This window comes from Heloderma suspectum, chromosome 5 (assembly GCF_057233095.1).
Source record: "Heloderma suspectum isolate Gila_16-S chromosome 5, 16-S_ref, whole genome shotgun sequence".
NCBI lineage: Eukaryota > Metazoa > Chordata > Lepidosauria > Squamata > Helodermatidae > Heloderma > Heloderma suspectum.
The window spans coordinates 98,232,812-98,252,935 of NC_139462.1; the positions used below are offsets into that span (position 1 = coordinate 98,232,812).

At 48.7% G+C, this 20,124-nt stretch overlaps 1 protein-coding gene across 1 annotated transcript; it reads right to left on the reverse strand.

The window, feature by feature from the left end:
* Positions 1-4,765: 4,765 nt before the first annotated feature.
* On the reverse strand, positions 4,766-6,621 carry LOC146344176 (uncharacterized). Its single transcript, XM_084860316.1, has 3 exons — positions 6,238-6,621; positions 5,150-5,407; positions 4,766-4,922 (listed from the first exon to the last, which is right to left on the reverse strand). Exons 1-3 carry the CDS (start codon positions 6,452-6,454, stop codon positions 4,837-4,839), a joined length of 561 nt encoding a protein of 186 aa, XP_084716442.1. The 5' UTR covers positions 6,455-6,621; the 3' UTR covers positions 4,766-4,836.
* Positions 6,622-20,124: the final 13,503 nt, after the last annotated feature.

The following is a 20,124-nucleotide window of genomic DNA, read 5'->3' on the forward strand; positions in this document are numbered from 1 at the left end:
TCAAAGCAGGAACTCTCATCTGCTAGGCCTTTCCACTCAAGAGCGTTGCCCCCTTCCACTGAAGTAGACAGGGAGCCTTGCTTGTCTAGGACCTCCATCAGATGATGCCAGGATTCTTATTCAGAATAACAACAGCCACATTCACATGTCACGTTAACCATGTTTAGTGCGCACAACATGCACAAGCCACAGCAAGCATCAGGCTCATGCGATTTCCCCTCTTCTGCTCCTCTTGTACAGATTAAAGGAAGAGTTCAGACAGTTCTGCTTGTAGTCAACCACCGTTTGCCATATTTTGTAGATCTGGACTTTGAAATTATGGGCCTTTTTGAAATTAGCCATAGTTAATATTGGCCACAGTTTGTTGCTTCTGATGACATGATAAAGAAAAACAACCAAATATAAAATCTTCAGACCTCTTTCTCCTGGCCCAAGGCTCACTATAACTTGCTCCCGTCGGGAGAAACTATGGCTTATTGTGACTTCCAAACACTGCCAATCTTAGAGTGACTTTACATGGGATGTGGAACCACCACAGTAGGAATTGTGAATTTGTCACACTTCCTCTTTCCAAACTCTCAGGTTCATAGGCAAAGAAGGGGGTGGGTTTGCATGTATATCCAGCTGGCAGTTATGACTAGGAGAAGGGTGAGAAGCAGATACATACCTCATTTGCATTTCCACATAATAGGTGAAGTCACTAGGGATGTGCGAACTCCCGGCAGCCTGACTCTGTCACCATTCCCTGAACTGTTCCTGAACATCCACTGCTGTCGAGCCCCCCTCCACCCAACAGTGTTGCAGCTCGTGGCCCTGCGGATGCAAGTTCACTGATTTTTTTTTGGCCTGGCGATTTGTGTGCGCAAATATGGGATGCGCATAAAAAGCATGAAAGTAGGAAGCCAGACGATAATTGTGCATTTTTAGTCCTCTGATCTGTGCACTTTAAGATACATCTACGCAATATTTATATGCAATCTTGTGCAATTATCCGTTCACCACTGGAGTGATGTTGGGGAGGAGGGAACATGCTTTGACGTGTATTGCTGTGCTGTGCTAATTTTTTTTCCAGTCGGCTGGATGGCTCCTGATGAGCGGCTGACTTTATTACTGGGGGTACTCCTCCTGTGTGTAACCTTCTTATTGATCCTGAAGTACTCCATTATGTCTTCACTAGTCTCCCAACTCTGTTCCCTACCCTGCCTCCCTGCCTGCCTTCCTGCCAGTGCCTGCACTGCCCTGCCTGCCCTGACACCCCATCCCTCCAGCAAAAAAAGAAGCTGATGTCTGCAGCCCCTGCGTTTCCCATTGAACAATTATCTTTCCATGTAGAATGAATCCAACCATTTTTCATTCCATAAGCATGATGAGTTGTGATGATGACCCACTTGTTCAGTCTGTGACTGCTCATTTGAGAGGAATTGATTCTGCCTGCTGCACCTCCCCTGTCCTGTGTTTTGATCATGCATTGACAAGGAGCCTCCAGGGACTGAGGACTTTACTCTTTTGTCTGAGAATATGCAGTTATGTTCTATTCTCTCTTGCTTAGTGTCAATATCACTTATCTGGTCTGGGGAGGGCAGGGGTCAGGTCAGTACTATGCAGATTAGCAGAGACTAGGTTCTATTGCTTTTGTGTACACACTATTAACTCTTAAGTTGTTTCTTCTCAACTATGGTTGAAAATACTTTCCACCCACACACGCCACTGACCGACTTACTGACTTGACTAAAAAGATGAGTGTGGGGCTTAATATGTGCAATTCTGCACCCTAACATGTCTCCTCTGTGCTGTGCTATCAAATTCAAGGGAAAGAAATTATGCAGCAGTAGCAAAAGAGAGTGACAACAAGCGTTTTTTATGATTTCTTGTGGTATGAAAACCAACCACACATCATTTCCATATGGGAGTTATGCTGTTGCTTCTCTCTGTTTTTCTTATCTTAGCTGTGGTCTGCCTGTGCTTGCTAGTTATTTTATCTAAAGGATCTAGTTGTACTGGCCAGTGTAGATGGGTAAGAATTTGGGGGGGGGGGGCGGGTTGGACAAGAAAAACAAGGTTTTGAACAAATTCAAAAATGGAAGGAAGTGAAATGGGGAACTGTGTCTCATCCCACTACTGATGCATGGTAATACTTATGTTTAATTTGGTGTTTGGTATCCCACCTCTGTGCTGGGAAAGATTGAAGGCAAAAGGAGAAGGGGACGGCAGAGGATGAGATGGCTAGATAGCATCGCCGATGCAGTGAATAATGGACTTGAGCACACTCCGGGAGAGAGCAGAGGACAGGAAGGCCTGGCGTGCCATGGTCCATGGGGTCATGAAGAGTCGGACATGACTTAATTACTGAACAACAACAATCCCACCTCGAATGTTTGCTGCACTATGGCTCTCATGTTACAGTATGTATGGGTTTTCCCAGTTAGTAGGTTGTTTATTCACACCTTGGGCTGAGAATAGGGGCTTACCAGGCAGGGCAGGTTGTGCCTGGGCCTGTGTGTGTGTGTGTGTGTGTGAGAGAGAGAGAGAAAATAGAATCCATGGATTGGTCTGATAGTGCTGAGACCCACCACAGAAATGTAGGTCCTTTCCTTTCGAAAACGGAATACTTCTGGTCCAGAAGATGTGTGGGTGGCTCGGTGGCTCCCAACCCAACATGAAAAAAGGGGGAAATGGGTGCATGTGTATAAGACTTCTCTGCAGGGGCATCTTTTCCCGGTTGGGCTTGGGATTTGGGTGGAGTGTGTTGGGCTGGGGCTGCCAAGTCCATGATTCTCCTTTGTCACTAGGTGTTGGCACTGCAATGCAGCCAATCTTCCTTCCTCTTCACCCGAGATCATGCAGGAGTTGCAACGCGCACTAGTTCCTGTTTGCAGAAAAGGGCTTCAGCCAAGGAAAAGTATATTGCTTTTGGAGGCTCTTGGAGCCTCCACCCCTGCTTTTTCTTTTTGGTGTGTGTGTGTGTTGTGTGTGTGTGTAGTGTGTGTGTGTGTGTGTGTAGGCTTCAGGCCTCATGAATACTTTCCCCCACATCCTTGAAAGCTAAGTTTTAGGCCTGGAGCTCACCTTTACTAAGAATGCAATGTCCAAAGCATTCCATGGTGAATGCTGGTCTGGAGCATCCCCATCCCCAATTGCTCTTACCTGTTAAATCCATTTGCTAATTCCCTCAAGGTCAACTTGGGTACTTGAGTCTTTGTAAACCTCAGAAAATGTGCCATTGTGGCATATCCTCTCTTCAACAGTGAGAGTGTGGAATCTCTTCAGGCAGGAAATCGCCTTCTAGCCAATAGCCATAGACTCTCCATTCATTGCCAATGTCTGAGATTCCCTATCTCGTTAGAATGTGTGCAAGTCTGTACACAGGTCTGTCTATAGCACATCACATAACAGTTCTGGTGTAAAGTTAATTCACTCACATTTTAGAAGTGTACTCATGTTAACGCTGGTCCAAGACCCAAGCCAGAAACACAGCAGCCAATTCCAGTTGATGGTTTGTGTGTGCAGGTTTCACTCAGCAACACTGTCAATCTTACTAGGCATTTGGGGGGGGGGGCAGTTGCGGGGGAGTAGTGGTCTGTCCCTTTGTACTTGGAAGCCCAAGAAAGAACCATTTCAGCCATAGGCCTGCAGTATCGGTTCATAGGGCGTACAGGAAAATCGGATGCTTGTCCTGTATGTTAACGCTACAGCAGAAGGACCGGGTTGACCTATAATCTCTTACTACATTTTTCAAAAAGAACCTGGCCAGCTGCGGTACATGAAACGACAGGCTGCACACTGGATGGGGCTTTACTGTTGTGTTGCTGCACCCCCTTCCCCAAAGTCTTCCCCCAGAGGCGACATAGGACAAGCTGTTTGCCTGGGACAGACACCAGGCAATGGGGGAAACCCCTGGTAAATCAGGGACGTTTGAAGGGAGCTCATAAAATCAGCAGAGAGCAAATAACAGCAGTAGCTCCATCATCAGAATGACTTTCCTGGAAAGAAGGCTGCCAGGAAGAGGCTTGCTGAAAATGCTGATCTCTGAAAAAACTTGATGTTGGTACAGAGATGACCCTGCTAAGGAGGAAGTCTCCTGGCCTATAATAACTCAATGGGCTCATTTTGCCCCTTTTCAAACTCAGGAGGCATTTGGCCTCCAGCATCTCTCAGGTTGTCTGGGGAAGCAGCAGCACCAAGAGCTGAATCATCTGGGTTTGCCTGGCACAGCCTCCACTGTGCTTCTCTCAATCAGTTGGAAGAAGAATTTGAAAGAGCTAAAGTTCCCTTGCAAGACTGAGGCTTCTGTGGAAGCAGGTGGAGGCTGGAGCCCAGACAGCCAAGGCTTCGCCTCTGAAGGTGAAGGTCCTAAACCTCAGCCCAATCTCTCTCTGGCACAGGGGATATTTATGTGCCATCCTATTCAGGCTCGCATGCAATATACATCATGTGAGCCTGAAAAGCAGGCTCACATGATGTAGATGATGTATTTCTGTTTTTTGCAAGTCTCTTCTACCTCCTCTTGGTTATATGCAAGCTCTGGTTGTCTTCTCCATCCCATAACTTAATTTGTGCGGATACCTCCCCAGGATTCAGCAAAGGTTTTTGTTTTCCATATACCAAGTGCCTTTCCCTTGCTACTGAAGCCAGAGTCCAGGCAAAATGAAAAGAAAACAAACTCAAATGTTCACAGCACTAAGCTGAAAGGGTAGCCAACTCAGTGGAGTGGAATGCAGTGGTACGCTCCTGTGGGGTGGGGAATAGAAAATACCCAGTACAGCATGGGTTGAAAACGAAATATACATGTTTCATTTAAACTGAAGACTGTTTACACAACTGGCTGGCTGGCTGGTCTCACTGCTGTGTTGGCTGCTGCTGCTGGTCCTGCGGTGGGGCCCACTCCATCTCCAGGGCATCCAACCTTCGCTTCATTTCCTTGTCTGTGGAAGAAGGAAGGGACAACAGGAAACCTGTTACTCGCATGCCAGGACCGCATGGAGAGCACAAACACACAATTACCACATGTTAACACAGCATATAACGGAAGAACAGGCGCAGCATAGTCCATGTCATTGCAGCAACCGTTACAAAATGCAGCACAGCTTGGACAACCATGCAGCAGCAGTCCTTTCCCTGTGTTCAGTCAAAGATGTACATTGAGACTTACTTTCAAAACTCAGGTGCTCAAATTTGTCTGAGAGCTTCGCCACCTCTGCCACCAGCCGCTGTAGTGTCACTACAGGTGACTCTCGCAGAATACTCGGATGTGCTGTAGCAGCTTCTGGTGTTGTGACGGGCTGGGAGGGGCCAGCTACCGGTCTGTCATATGTTGGCAGTGGTGCATCCTCTGCCTCCTCCTCCACCGCCACCCTTTGCCGGCACCTCCTTTCTCTGGCCTCCTCCTCCAATAGTAGCCAGTGTTGACCTGTGGAAGTTAGGAGCAACGTTTGTTAATACACCGTGTCAGTGCTATGTTATTATACCACAGGAATCTCCATACATTTCATCACACCCATACAGTAAACCATGCAGATTTTCTCTGTGTGTCCCCTACCCCCGTGCATGACTAAAGTCACCCGGTCTCAGTGACTGATGCCATGTGTCATCAACAGAACAAGAATTAAGTGCCCCCAAAGTAACATCCACTTTGACCCTGTACGTGGCTTACACTGCTTGGATTTCAAGAGAGTGGAACGTAACCAGAGAAATCCAGCAGCAAACCATGACAGCATTCTATACAGGTCATGGTACTGCTTACATAAATATACTTTGGGAACCACTGCTGTCCTGGGAAAGACAATGCCTGCACTCAGGGACACATTTGAAAACCAAATGAATGAAAAACACAGGCTCTCTGTGTAGTCTGTAGCAGCAGTGCAGCAGGTCCCAGAGTTCTACTTTCATTTTTGACAGAAGCCAACATTGCTTCAGTGGACACAAGTCCACTCCACACTAATTTCTCTGATGCGGCATCCCAGTCTGCCAGGCTGTGCAGCACAATTAAGTTAACATCACTTATGTGGGGGTGGGGGTGCCGGATCATTCTGCTGCCTGATTGTACATACCCAGCCATTACCTACCATTTTTTAAATGAAGGGGACACTGAAAGACTTTCTCATCACATAACTGTCCTTTCTTTATGTCTTCCATTTCTAGGCCTCACAATGGCCTATTCTCTCTGGGTGCTTATAGTACAACCGCATGTGTAGGCTGAAATACTGTAAAGTATGAAAAAAGAGAGATGAAAATATCTACCTGGCATCTGGCGATGGTGGAAATGAGGCATGCTGGCCACCACCCACACCTGGCATATCCGTTGAAAGAAGCGAGGGGTGCTTTCTGGGACCGTCTGAGCCTTGGCGCGGTTGAGGCCCATGTGGAAGAAGTCAGCCTTTAGCCTCTTCCACCTGGACCTCAACTGGCCAGTGGTCCACCGGAACCCATTCCTGGCCAGGCTCCTCTGGATGAACATCCAGTACTTGGAGCTCTTAGCTGCCCATCAAGAGTGCAACTGCTGGGCTGCTCTTGATGTTGATGAGGAGGGCCTTCATTTCCTTCTCCTCCCATGCCTGATGAGCGGGCACCTCCTGGACCAGGTGCTGCTGGGCTCCCTTTGCCATTATTGCTGCAATGCAACCTGAGGTCTGAGGCCTAGCAGCAGAGAACAGCACTGTGTGTGTGCATCTACTTTCAGTTTCCCCAGGGCAGCAGGAACAGCGACACGAAGGCGCAGCCAATGGTTCCTACTGCCATTCCAAAGTATGATAGCAAACTCATATGTTGAATTCCCCAAGATCAAGCACCCCAGTGGAAAAGGGAATAATTAGAAAAATATGTATTTATTCCCCTCATGGAAAGGAGAAACTTCCTTTGGCGGGCGGGAGAAGCAGTTACACACTGTGTGCAAGGCCTGCATGTTGTGGTAGGGAAGTGGTTTTGAAAGAAGAAGAAAAAACCACAGCAGGAAACTGTTCTGAGGTTGAGATAGCAGCATAGGGGAGGACAGGTACAGGGCAGAAAGGATTGCATTCACAGTAGTGGCAGTCGGCCATTGCCACATAGGACGGCTCTCCATTGACCCCTCTAATTTGCGCAAAATCAGTTTTAGAATTTGTGCAAATTTGTGGACACAGCAGACAATGGTGGTTTTTGTGTATATGAGGAATATGCGGATTATTAGTTTTCAGTGCTTTTTTTGTGTATATGAGAAAAATGCGGATCATTCGTTTTCGGTGCTTAACCTCAGTTTCCAAATCCACTCTCAGAGTAGACAGCTGCCAGCATGCGGGCAGGCAGAAGTGCTGGTAATGGGAAAAAACAGATGTTTGTATTGCCAAGAATGTGATTTCCTTCTGAACTAGCAGTTTGACCATTTCTCAATCACTACAATATTTTTGGTTTATTGGGAAGAACGTGGCAAGACCCACTCACTCAGAAATCAGCAATACTGTTCATCTGCAAAATGAGGGCAATAAGCCAAATCACCTCTCCCTTGTTTTAAGAATGCATTGCCATGATAAAGGACAGGCCAGGACAGATGACTTTGAGTACCTCATTCATTCTGTCTTGCTGACTGCCTGGGGATAATTGAATGTCTGTCAGTCACACATCAGATATTCATTCACCATGCCTGGCTGTGGTGGAAGAGCAGTGGACTGGACCGATTTAGCTGCATGCTGCTGTGCTGATGACTTATCTGAATGGAAGGGGTGCCTTTCATTTTCTATACCTACCAATCCATACTTCTGCTTGAGAATGTTAAACTGTACACCCTTTGCTGTAGGTGGAAATTTGACTCCCCTGTTGTCTCCTGAACAATGTGACTTTAGACTTCACTCTAGTTAGTAATCAGAGATTTCATTCTGTGGATGAATATGTAATTCTGAACACTGCTGGGTTTACCCTTGAACTCTGCTCTACACTGTGTGTGTGTGTGTGCACACTGCCCTCCAATTTTAGAGAAATAAAGAGGCAGGAGAATCATAGAATAGAATAGTGGGATTGGAAGGGGCCTATAAGACCGTCGAGTCCAACCCCTGATGACAGCACGGCTGCGGCTTGCTACCCTTCTTAATGATTTCCTAGTGGTATGAAATCAAACCAACCCTGACCTGGACTCCTGGAGGAAGATGGATGCTTAAAAGACTGATCACCCTGCCTTGCTCATTGATTTCTGTAATAATGGGTGTGTGGGGTGTATGTGTTGGGATCTGGCGATCCATGCAGCAACTCTGGGGGCAGCAATGTTCTAAAGTACTGCCAATGTGGCCGCCCAGGCCCTCAAATCTTTGATAACAAAACCACCTACTTAATGACTTGCATGGGTGCAATTTCAGCCTCGCCTCTGGGCAATTTCTAATTCAAGTCCTCCCTCTCCCAAGCACTGCACAACAGCCCTTGAGTGATGTCCATCTGTTGCACAAGTGCAGTCCCTTTTGTTTTACCCATTCTGCACTTAGCATATGTGCAGGCTGTGTTATGGGCCATCCCCCCTCCCACCTTCTTTGTTGTCAAGTGGATAAGAAGGCAGAAGAAATCCATCTCGTTCAATTGCTTTTTGGGGGTACTCCTCTTGCTGCCCGAATTGCTTGTTGTGCTACTACACTGCTTCCTTGCTGCTGCTGATCAGCATTTTTCTCCAGCTGCTTTCTCCTCTGAAGAACGTGAAATCCTCCTTTTTGCCTGCCTGCCTGCCTATTTCTGGCCAGTTGAGGTAGAGTATTGTTTCCCTAAGGAATAAATGCTGATGGCGTGTTGATGTTCGAGAGGGTGGGCTGCTGCCAGCCTCAGAAAGGGCAGTTTGCCTGGCAGGAGCAAGCAGGGAAGGGAAGCTCGCCTCGAACACAGCTGGAAATGGTTCAAAATGTGTTGGTGGGTGGATTTGGAATGGATTGTTGCTGATGCAATGCCTTGGGCTCTATCCCATGCCTCTCTCATTGAATTGTGCAACATTGGGTATGCTGTTCTCCTGGTCTCGGTCTCTGAGTGTGTATCTTTTTCTTCTTCACTCAAAAAATGCATTGGTGTACTGTCTATGTGTGGAAAGGGAGTGCAGTCACTCCTGGGATCTGTCCCGGTGAGACCTACTGCTTAGAGTGGCAGAGTGGGTCCATTCCCCTTTACGGTGGATTTCATTTTTATTTTCCCAGGTTCACCTTTTGGACACTGGATTGGGCCCAGGTTGTTCGTATCTAGAAGTGATTGAAGTTCTGCTGTCTCCTTGGTCTGGACCCTCCTCAAGCATGTGTCACAAAGAATGTGGTTATTATGAAGTAGTAGACTGAGTGGTTGTACCTGTGTGGCACAGAACTGCTGCATAACGTTGGGCAGGGTTGTCCTCTTGGCCCGCCTACTGCCTTTCCTTCTTGCTCTGGCTCAGCAAGGCACTGTTCAAGTACTGAGTTATCTGTGTCTGTGTGCTGGTATGCTATTTCTAGTTGTTAGTGACTTGCCTATTCCACAGTCGGTTGCTGTTCTGCTTTCTCCAAATTGCATTGCTCCAGGGGCACGCAAGTTGAAAGTGCCTGAGTTGCATTGCATTACATTGTGCAGTCTGATTTCATTAGCACAGGGGAGGTCCGATTTCAAGGCTGTTTTTCAGGCAATTTTTCCAACAGTACTAGGGTGGGGGCCACAGGGTCTCCCTGGAACGGTGTGATTCTGTCTCTCTCCCTGTACACCGCATTATCCCGTCTTTCCCTGATCGTGCAGCAGCATTGCGCACAAATCAAGTGCACTTTTCAGTGTTGGTATGGAAAATGCGCACTTCTGAGGAACTTAGGAAGGAAGGTTTGGAGAAATGCACAAGTTCTAACTTGTGTAAAACCTGTGTGTGATATTTTCAGAGGTTCTGGCTCTGTTTTCTTTTCCTCTGGAACTACCAAGGGCTTCACTTTGCATATATTCTTTGCATTGTCCTTAAGAAACCCTTATCGTTTTTTGCAGCTGCATCAACACTGACTTTAACATCTCAGTAAGTTCCATCTCATCCTTGTGCAATAGTGCAATCAGGTATCTGAAATAAATGTTGCTCTATGTAGTCCCCCCTCCCCCCTTTGAGCTCCAAATCTCTCTTTGCTGACTGTCAAGAATGAAGTCCTGTTTTCCATCATCAGATGGGGCTGTGTTGTCCCTGGGTATGCAGCCACCTAGAATAATATGTTATCTAGAGGCTCCTCACCCCTCTGCTCAAGGCCAGGCACAGGCACTGTTAATTGGGGAGTGGCAAGAGCTGGGTTTGGTGGGGAGTTCCAGCCTCTGGGTGTCAAGGGCAGTCTACCCAGGGGCTGAGCTGGTGTAAGGGAAAATCTGCCCCAGTTTGCCAAGGCTGGGGTTTAAAAGAGGTCTGAGGCATGGTTCCTGCCCTCAACCTGGCTGTTCCAGACCTGCTGAGGGCTGAATGCTATCCTGGGAGGCCAGTACGTCGGTATGTTAAGGATAGGGCAGGTAGCTGTATTATTTTGCTTGGGTATGCGTTTATAAGGCTCTCTGTGTATGTTTAAGTAATTTGGCTTTGTTCCCTCTTCCCCAACTTTCCCTCTACCCCTGTTTAACCTGAATTAGTATTTATCCAACCTTTAGTTGGTGTGATTTTCTCTGCTTAACCTCAGTGCAAATTTCAGTGCCTCTTGTGTCTTGTCCTGGGAGGGTAGTTACTGGGTAGTTTGGGGGACTTGCAGGACAGTTGAAATTAGTTTCCAGGGTGGTCCTACCTTGCAGGAAGGCTGAAAGTAGTTCCAGGAATCCTTCACACTGAACTGACTCAAAAGTACTAGCAATGTCCTTCATCCCAACACACCAGATATATGTTACTGTGGCCTCCATATCCAAATTTGACCATTGTAGTTGCAAAGTATTGTCTATGCTTCAGTCCTCCTTTTTGTTGACAATAAGATTTGTAAAAAAGGAGAAGAAACTCTGGTGATTCAGGTTTCATGGGACTGGTGTATGGTGTAAGTCACCGTAGTCATGCCAGTGCAATAAGAGCTAGGTTGGGAATGGTATAGTATAACTGTGTCCCTTGGTTTGGCCTAGGTTCTGTTCCCACGCTTGCAATCTTTCCTGTCTGCACTGGGATAGTCAGGTTGCTTACCTATAACTGTAGTTCTTTGAGTGGTCATCTGTGCATTCACACATATGAGCTCTGCGCCTATGCAGAGACTAGTTTGGGAAACTTCCAAGCTGCAGAGTTTTTTGGCAGGAACCCCTCCCCCACCACCTGTGGCATATATAGCGTGGGTTCCCGCCTTCCCCTCAGTTCCCTGAGACCTCAAGAGTCCCAGACCGAGGAGAAGAACACCTCGATACCAACAGAATGTTGACACCGAAGTGGGGATGGTGGGAGGGTTGTGTGAATGCACAGATGACCACTTGAAGAACTACAGTTACAGGTAAGCAACCTGACTTTCGTCTTCGTGGTCTCTGTGCATCACACATATGGACGAATAAAAAGCTAACTTCACGGAGGTGGGTCGGTGTCTCAATGTAGTACTGATGAAAGCACAGCCCTGCCAAAGGCGCATTCTGCTCGAGCTTGAACGTCCAATCTGTAGTGCTTTATGAAAGTAGAAGGCTTAGACCAGGTAGCCGCCTTACATAAGTCTACAAGAGGGACACCCCTTGTAAAAGCCATGGAAGTCGACACTCCCCTTGTTGAATGAGCCCGAATTCGGGTTGGTAAGTCCTTCCTGGAGACTTCGTACGCTAGTCAGATGGTGTGTACTATCCAGGAGGCCAGTCTCTGAGAAGAGACTGGCAAGTCCTTGTTGTGTCCTCCATAGCAGAGGAAGAGCCATTGCGAGTTGCAGAAAGCCTCTGTCCAAGACCTATAAAAAGCCAGGGCTCTCCGGACATCTAGAGTGTGCAGCCGCCTTTCCAAATCAGAAGTTGGAGATGGAAAGAAGGCAGGGAGGACAGTTGGCTGATTCACATGGAAGTCTGTGATCACCTTCGGAAGGAATGCTAAGTCTGGCCGAAGGACCACCTTTTCCTTGTGAAAAATGGTATAAGGTGAGTCTATTTGTAATGTGGAGAGTTCACTTGCCCTCCTTGATGTCGTCATGGCTGCCAAGAAGGCGACCTTCCAAGAGAGCAGCCTCAAGTCCACGGTAGCGAGCGGTTCAAATGGCACCGATGTGAGGCTGTGAGCACCAGGGTCAGGTCCCATTGAGGACCGAAGTCTCTCATGGGGGGAGCCAAGTTTCTGAGTCCCTGCAAGAATTGTTTGCATAAATGGTGGCTGAAGATGGGGCACTCGTTGACATTGCCCTGCATAGCTGAAATTGCCAGAGCATACACTCTGATGGAGGAGTACTTCAGGGCTTTGCTGAAGAGGTGCTGGAGAGAGGACAAAATATCAATCAGATGACAGTTATTAGGATTACAGTTGATGTCAGTCGCAAACTGAACAAAGGAAGCCCATTTGGCTGAGTACGAGCAGCGTGTGGATGGTTTTCTTGCTGTATTGAGTACGGTCTGCACTGTCAGCGGGATCAGCGGAGAGTGGTGTGTGAAGGTTGCATCCTCCATGCCGTGAGGTTCAGGGTGTGGAGATCGGGATGGAGGATCCGACCTCGGTCCCGGGAAATCAGGTTGTCTATCAGCGGGAGTGGCAAGCAATGTGCGCGCGCTAGGTTCTGTAGTGTCATGAACCAGGGCTGCCTGGGCCACCGGGGGGCTATTAGGATGCAGTTCATGGCTTCCTGTCTGATTTTGGAGATCACCTTCGTGAGTAGTGGGAACCGGGAGGAAAGATAGAATAGGCGGTCTGTCCATTCTAGGAAAAAGGTATCGCCTAGTGACCCATGGCCAACTCCAGCTCTGGAGCAGAACTGTCTGCAGGCTGTGTTCACTGGAGTCATGAAGAGATTGATCTCTGGTTGGCCCCACTGGTTGAAAATTAGTTGCAGAACTGTCTTGGCCAACTGCCATTCATGGGAGCACCGAAGGAGGCAGCTGAGAGAGTCTGCCACCAGGTTGTCTTGTCCTGCAATATGGAGAGCGGTCAATTGGATGTCCTTGGCAATGACCCAGTTGTAAAGGTGTAGAGTGAGAGAGAGAAGATCGGAGGAGTGCATTCCGCCCTGTTTGTGTAGGTACCAGAGAACTGTGGTGTTGACTGTGAGGATCTGGATGTGTCGACGTCGGAGGTACAGTTTGAAGGTGCGGAGAGCTTTCCAAACTGCCATCAACTCCAAGAATTTTATGTGGTACAGTCTTTCTTTGGAGGACCAGAGACCCTGAGCTCGCAGGGGTCCATAATGTGCTCCCCAACCTAGGAGGGAGGCGTCCGTGGTCAGAACCCTGGATGGAGGAGCAGGAAGAAAAGGCATCCCCTGGGTCGAGTGCCTGGAGTCCATCCACCACTTCAGGCTGAGAGCAACCTCCTCCGGTACCAGGAGTGTGACAAAAAGGGGGTTGCGGGTCAGATAGAAGGTCCAGATGAACCAGTTTTGTAGTGGCCTCATCCGTAGCTGGGTCCATTCCACGACCGATACCATTGCTGCCATGTGGCCAAGTAGGCATTGGATGTCACGTGCCGTGATCCGGTGAGCGATGAATATCAAAGTGGCTTGCATGACGAGATTTGTGATACGGTTCGTCGGAAGGTACGCCTGGCCCGTTCTGGAATCGAGAATGGCCCCTATGTATTGAACCGTTTGTGTGTGTGTGTCAAATGAGACTTTTCCTTGTTGATCCGTAGTCCCAGTGCCCAAAGGTTTAAGACATCCACGGTAGCATGCAATGGAGAGCAGTCCGCTAGGAGCCGATCGTTGAGATACAGGTAGATCTCCACTCCCTTGAGGCGGAAGTAGGGATGTACGAAAGTCACTTACCTTTCGCAGATTATGTTGATGGTGGGGGGGGGGCGTTTTGTCCCTCCACCTGGAATCCTCAGGGGGGGAGGCGCTCTGTTCCTCCCCCCCAGAATCCTCCGCGGCCGGCTGTGCTCCATGGCAGCTCCACGGAGTAGCCAGCCAGGCCTAGCCAGGCCAGAGCCGTTCGCAGCCAGATTTCCAGCTGCAGAGGGCTCTGGGGAAAAAACAAAACAAAACCGCGTATGCAAATGGCAGCGACTACGGCCGCCGCCATTTGCGTTCCTTATTTTCGCTGTCTTAGTCCACGTAAATATTTACGTAGACTAAGACGGCCCAAAATAAGGAACGCAAATGGCGGCAGCTATAGCCGCTGCCATTTGCATACGCTCTTTTTTTTACCCAGACGTTTTAGGCTACGTAAAAACTTACATAGCCTATCACGTCTGGGTAAAAAAACCCAAACAAACCTGCAAATGGCGGCGGTGGCAGCCGGTCGGAAGATCCGCCCCAGGTAAGTCTCGTCCCGGGGGGGATCCGCGGGGGGGTGGCAGGCCATTCCGCCACAGATTTCGGGGGGGGGGAATGCACTGGCATTCAGCCTCACCGAGATCCGTGGCGGAATTCTCTGCCATCCCTAGGCGGAAGTAAGTGCAGAAGACCACAGCCATGCACTTGGTGTACACGTGCAGGGCTGTTGAAAGACTGAACGGTAGAACATTGAACTGGAAAAGTTCTTCTCCGATTGCAAAGCGGAGGAATTTTTTGTGTGAGTGTTCTATGGCTACGTGGAAGTACACATCCTTGAGGATGATCGTGGCGAACCAGGAGCCCTTCCAAAGGAGTGGGAGAATAGTGGCTAGGGACATCCTGAACCTCTTGAGGGTGATAAACATGTTCAGGTCTCGAAGGTCTAGAATGGGCCAGAGGCCTCCGTCCCATTTTGGTACTGTGAAGGCGTGGAGAAGAACCCCTCCATACCGGGGTTTGGAATAGGGATGTCAGAGAATTTCGCCACAAATCTCGGGGAGGCCGAATGCCAGCGCATTCGGCCCCTCGAAATCAGTGACGAAACGGTCAGCCCCCCCCCCCCCGCCCCGGGACAGGACTTACCTTTGGCGAATTTCCCTGGCGGCGGTGGCTCCGGCGGCGGTTCGGCGGCAGCGGCTGCGGCAGCCGGTCTTTTGACCGGCTGCCGCCGCCGCCATTTCCAGGTTAAAAAAACCAAAAAAACGTGATAGGCTATGTAAAGATTTATGTAGCCTATCACGGCTAGATTTTCAAAAAACACCGTGATAGGCTACATAAATGTTTACGTAACCTATCACGGCTGAGTGAAAAAAAAACAAAAACTGCGTGTACGCAAATGGGCGCCACAATTTGCGTTCCTTATTTTGACACGTGTAGTCTACGTAAACATTTACGTAGACTACGGCGAAAATAAGGGGAACGCAAATAGCGTCGCGAAGCAAATTTCGTCAAAGGTAAGTGACTTTTGTACATCCATAGTTTGGAAGAACGTGCTGGATGGCACGCTTTCGTAGGAGAGATTGGGTTTCTTTGTGAAGGACCTCCGAAGGTGGAGTGGTCTGGACTGGGCCCAGAGGTGGGAGAGTGTTGAATTCTATTTTGTATCTGTGACAGACAATAGCGAGCACCCAGTTGTCGGATGTCACTCTCATCCAGGCCGAATAAAATTTGTTCAGAAGGTCTCTGAATGGAGGTTTGCAAAGGTTAGTAAGGAGGGGAGATTAGTTGAAGTCAAAGACGACGTTTAGAGAATCCCTCGCCCTTCGCCTTTTGTTGGAACCTGGAGAGGGAGTAGTTTTTTCTTTGTTGTTGTTATTGTTGTTGGTACCTGGGTGTCTGGTCCCAAGATTGCTGAGGTAGGTAGGTCTGGTGTTGGTACCAGCGGCACTGACAGTACAGAATGTATTGCTGTTGTTGTTGCTGGGATTGGCCGATGCCCATCTTACGAGCGGTCGTTCTGGCTTTCTGTACAGAGTCCGTCTGCTTGTCCGTTTTTGCATTGAATAAACCCTCACTGTTGAAGGGTAGATTTTCTATCCACGAGTGAGCTTCAGGGGTTAGGCCCACAGAATGGAGCCAGGCATGTCGCTTCAGGGCAACAGAGCCCATCATGCCTTTGGCATTGCAGTCCGCCTGATGACCAGCCGTATTGATCTGCTGACGAGATAGTTTGGATGCCTCCACCTGAAACATCCTGGCTAAGTCACGTTGATCCTCAGGGAGGTACACGATAAGGGAATCCATTTTCTTCCAGAGGAAAAGTTGATACCTGGCCATCATTGCATGGTAGTTGGAGATTCTAAGTCCCAATGCCACTGAAGAGTAAAGGCGATGTCTGATGAGATCGTTTTTATGGCCCTCCTTATCCACAGGCAGGGCATGTGTTTTCTGTAGGGATGTACGAACTGTGCTCCTACCATCCCGCTTGACTTCCACAGTTTGCATCCTCTGTCCCGCTCCACTGTCTGCAAGCCCCCGGAATCCTCCGGGTTTTATCCCGCTTTGGAAATTACGTAAATAAATCCATACCGACCACCGAAAAATCCTCCCCGCCCAGCAGCCGTCCATCTCCGTCTGCCATTCCGCGAACTTCCAGGAGGGAACATTATTTTTCGTAAATGTTTCCGTATTTTTTGTTAAGGCTGCAATTTCCCATGTAACTTCTGTCATAATTGTTTTTTTGTAAATATTTACGTTTTTTCCATTGGCCGAAATTGACCCCCACATAACTTCTGCCACACTCACCATTGTTGTAATTGTCTATGTATTTTTTCCCTTGGCCGGAACTTTCCCACTATTTCCTAATTGTTTACGTATCTTTTCCCATGGCCAGAATTTTTCCCGCCCTCTGCGTGCTCCGCTGCTGGCTGTCTTGTTTTCTCGGACAGGGACTGTGATTTTATTAATTTCTGAGTATTTGTCATTGATGTTTACTGGCCTTGTTAACCTCAGAAAACCCAGCGTCTCCCAAATAAAAAGAACCACGATGCTGCAACTCCATTTCCGCAAAATCTGTTGTAAACTTCCTACTAACTTCCTGAACGTCGTCTGCGTTTGCATCTGCGTCTGCGTGGTGGTGGTTGTCTGGTTATTGTGTGTGTAGTTGTGTGGTGGTTGTGCATCTGCGTGGTGGCGGTTGTCTGGTTATTGTGTGTGTAGTTGTGTGGTGGTTGTACGTGGTGGTGGTTCTCTGGTTATTGTGTTTGTGTGTGTAGCTGAGTGGTGGTTGTGCATGTGCATGGTTGTCTGATTTTTGTGTGTAGTTGAGTGGTAGTTGTGTGCTGTTTGGACTTGGACTGTTTTGGACAAAAAAATGGCTGCAGCAGTGCTTGGGAGGAAGTGGGGCCAGGAGGAGACCAAGGCCCTCATAATGAACTTTAAAAACAGCGAGGCAGTGGCAGTGCTGTTTGGGAGCTGCTCCTGCTGCGATGAGGCCTTCTGGGAGCCTATCAGGAGGCATATGGAGCAGGTGGGGCATGTGCAGACCACTGGGCAGTTGCACTCCAAATGGAAGGCCCTGAAGTGCTCCTTCATTAAGGAGGGGATGGGTGCGGCAGAGGGGAGGGGACCATTGTCGACCCCCCCTCCCCAACATACTACTGGAGGATCCGGAAAATGTGGGTCCAGGCGGGCAAGCCTGCATTTTCACAGAGGCATATGCCTGGTAAGTTATATTTATCCCATTCCCATCCCATCATCAAGCTTGACTGAATATGAAAACAATGATGTGTATGGTCTGCCACACCTCTTGAGGACTACCACTCTTATTATTATTATTGCCACCATGTCCCTCCAGTCCCAGCCCTTTTTGCAACCACCCCTCCTACAAAAGCCCACCTGAAAATGAAGCTATGTCTTTGTGGTCTCATGTGGAAACAAACAAATCCTGACATTTAGCCTGCAATCCTGTGCTTGTTGGACAGAAAAAGGTCCTACTCCCATCAACCTCCGGCCACTTCGCCTGGTTGAAGAAGGTATGCTGGGAACTGCATTACTTTTTCCTGTACAACCACATGCATAGGATTATGCGGCCCCCTGGCTACAAATCATATTACACACTGACACACTGTCCATTTCCGGTGAAATGCTGCTGCTGCTGCCAGTGACAGTCTCTGCACAGTGCACAGAGAGAGACTGGCACCAGCAGCAGCAGGACCCGCCTCTCAGTGTGTGAACGTCATCCTTATTTATGTAGCGATTGCTGAATTTTTGCACCCCACCTTTCTACCAAGACATTGGCACTCAAGTCAACTGATGAACAAGTGTTGAACTGGGAGCTTGGAGATCTGGGTATAGTCCACTCAGCCATGGAAGCTCGCTGGGTGACTTTGGCCCAGTCAGAAAGCCCAAGCCTACCTCACAGTTAGGGATGTACAAAACACCTACCTGGCTTCGCGCCGGGCAATCCGCAGTGGGGGGGAGGCGTGCCGTCCCTCCCCCTGGAATCCTCGACGGGGGGGGAGGCACTCAGTCCCTCCCCCTGGAATCCTGCCCGGCTGGCTCCGCTCTGCGGCCAAGCCACGGAGCCACTGGCTGGCTCCAGCCACCCGCAGCCGGACATCTGGCTGCTGGGCAGCCCTGCAGGGACGCAAATGGTGACTGTCATAGCTGCCACCATTTGAGTCCCTGTATTGAGCCGTGATAGGCTATGTAAATATTTACATAGCCTATCACGGCAGGGGGGAAAACCCCAGCGTACGCAAATGGCGGTAGCTGCCGCCATTTGCGTACGCTGGGGTTTCCCCCCCCCGCCATGATAGGCTACGTAAATACTTACGTAGCCTGTTACGGCCTCCGCAGGGACGCAAATGGCGTCCCTGCGTTAGCTGTGATAGGCTACGTAAGTATTTACGTAGCCTATCATGGCTATGAAGAGGAGGAAGCGAATGGTGGCCGCAGGATGGCGCCATTCGCAAAGCAGTGCGGACAGGAGCAGGTAAGTGCTTCGTTTTGCGCACATTTTGTGGGTTGGGGGCAGCGGGGACTTCGTCCCGTGCGCCTTTCGTGGGTGGGGGTCAGGGGCTTCGTTCCACGACAGATTTCGGGGGGCCGAATGCACTGGTATTCAGCCTCACCGAGATCCATAGCGGAATTCTCTGACATCCCTACTCACAGTGTTGTTGTTGTGAGGGTTAAATGGAGAGGAAGAGGGTAGTGTGAGCCACCTTGGGTTCCTTGTGCTAGGAAAAAAGGTGGGATTTATGCAATGCAGAAATAGAATAAATAAATACCATGACATTGCAAATGTAGGAATGCAATATCAGTTCTGTGGGGTGACTAAAAGTGCAATCCTGTGCATGTTAACAGAAGTCCAACAGTCCCCATCATGCAGCCAAAACTGTCAATACTGTCTAATCTGCCTCCCTAATTATCACCTCAATAGACCTTGTGGTGGGAGGACAGAATCTGTGGTTCTTATGGTAGTAGGAGTAGGACTTGGAAATGGTGATAGACGGATCAATGAATGACTATGGTTTTGTTCACTCACCGCATATATAACTGAATTCATTCTGTTACTGTGACATCCCACAGCTGCGCATCGTGCCTTGCTGGCGGAGGAGGCACTGAGGGCTGCAGAGAGGGAGGGGAGGGAGGAGGAAGAGGAATAAGAAGAGGAGGAGGATATCCAACTGCAGCCAGAGCCAGCAGCAAGAGGAGCAGCATCTGTGGAGGAAGGCCACCCTTCTTCCACAGATGAAGCCCCTCCTCTGGTACTCCTCAGGCGTCTGCTGGGGGATGTCCAGAGGCTCAACAGGACCTGTAAGTACTACAGAATGGCACCTGAGCTAACAACTCTGCCTGCAAGTTGCATATTACCATTGTGGTTTATTCTTCACTTTCTACACACAGGTAATGACCTTCAAAGAAGGGTGGAGGCCATTGAGCGGGTGTTACACATCTGAACTGAGACCTGCAGCCGGCGACCAACATTTCAATTGTTTTTGTGTTTTGTTTTGTAACTTCTGTTCTGTTTGTTTAAAGTTCTTTCTGCCCTGCCCTGAAAAAAAAGTAAACAATTTCTTGGTTCAAGTCAAGAGATATAATTTTTTAAATCTAGATCATTTTACACAATGATCTCTGTGTTTGCCTACTTTTCTACAAACTGCAACAACGAGAATGCTTTCCAAGTTAAACAATCCCAGCTGCTGTAAGCTTCCCTCACAGGGAGATGCTCAGCATCCCTGATGTTATGAAGTATGCTTTATTTTACATGGAGATGCATGTCACATACATGTAAACTAAACACATACCAGAGGGATCTTTTGACATAGAACTCCGGTGCTTAGGAAAACCCGAT

Bases quoted from the DNA above. Each gene is read 5' to 3' on its own strand.
- LOC146344176 (XM_084860316.1), bottom strand. From the start codon at position 6,454: ATGTTCATCCAGAGGAGCCTGGCCAGGAATGGGTTCCGGTGGACCACT. The intron at 5,408-6,237 runs GTAGATATTTTC...TAACTTCCACAG, and splicing joins CCACCATCGCCAGATGCCAG to GTCAACACTGGCTACTATTG. The intron at 4,923-5,149 runs GTAAGTCTCAAT...CTTCTTCCACAG, and splicing joins TGAGCACCTGAGTTTTGAAA to ACAAGGAAATGAAGCGAAGG.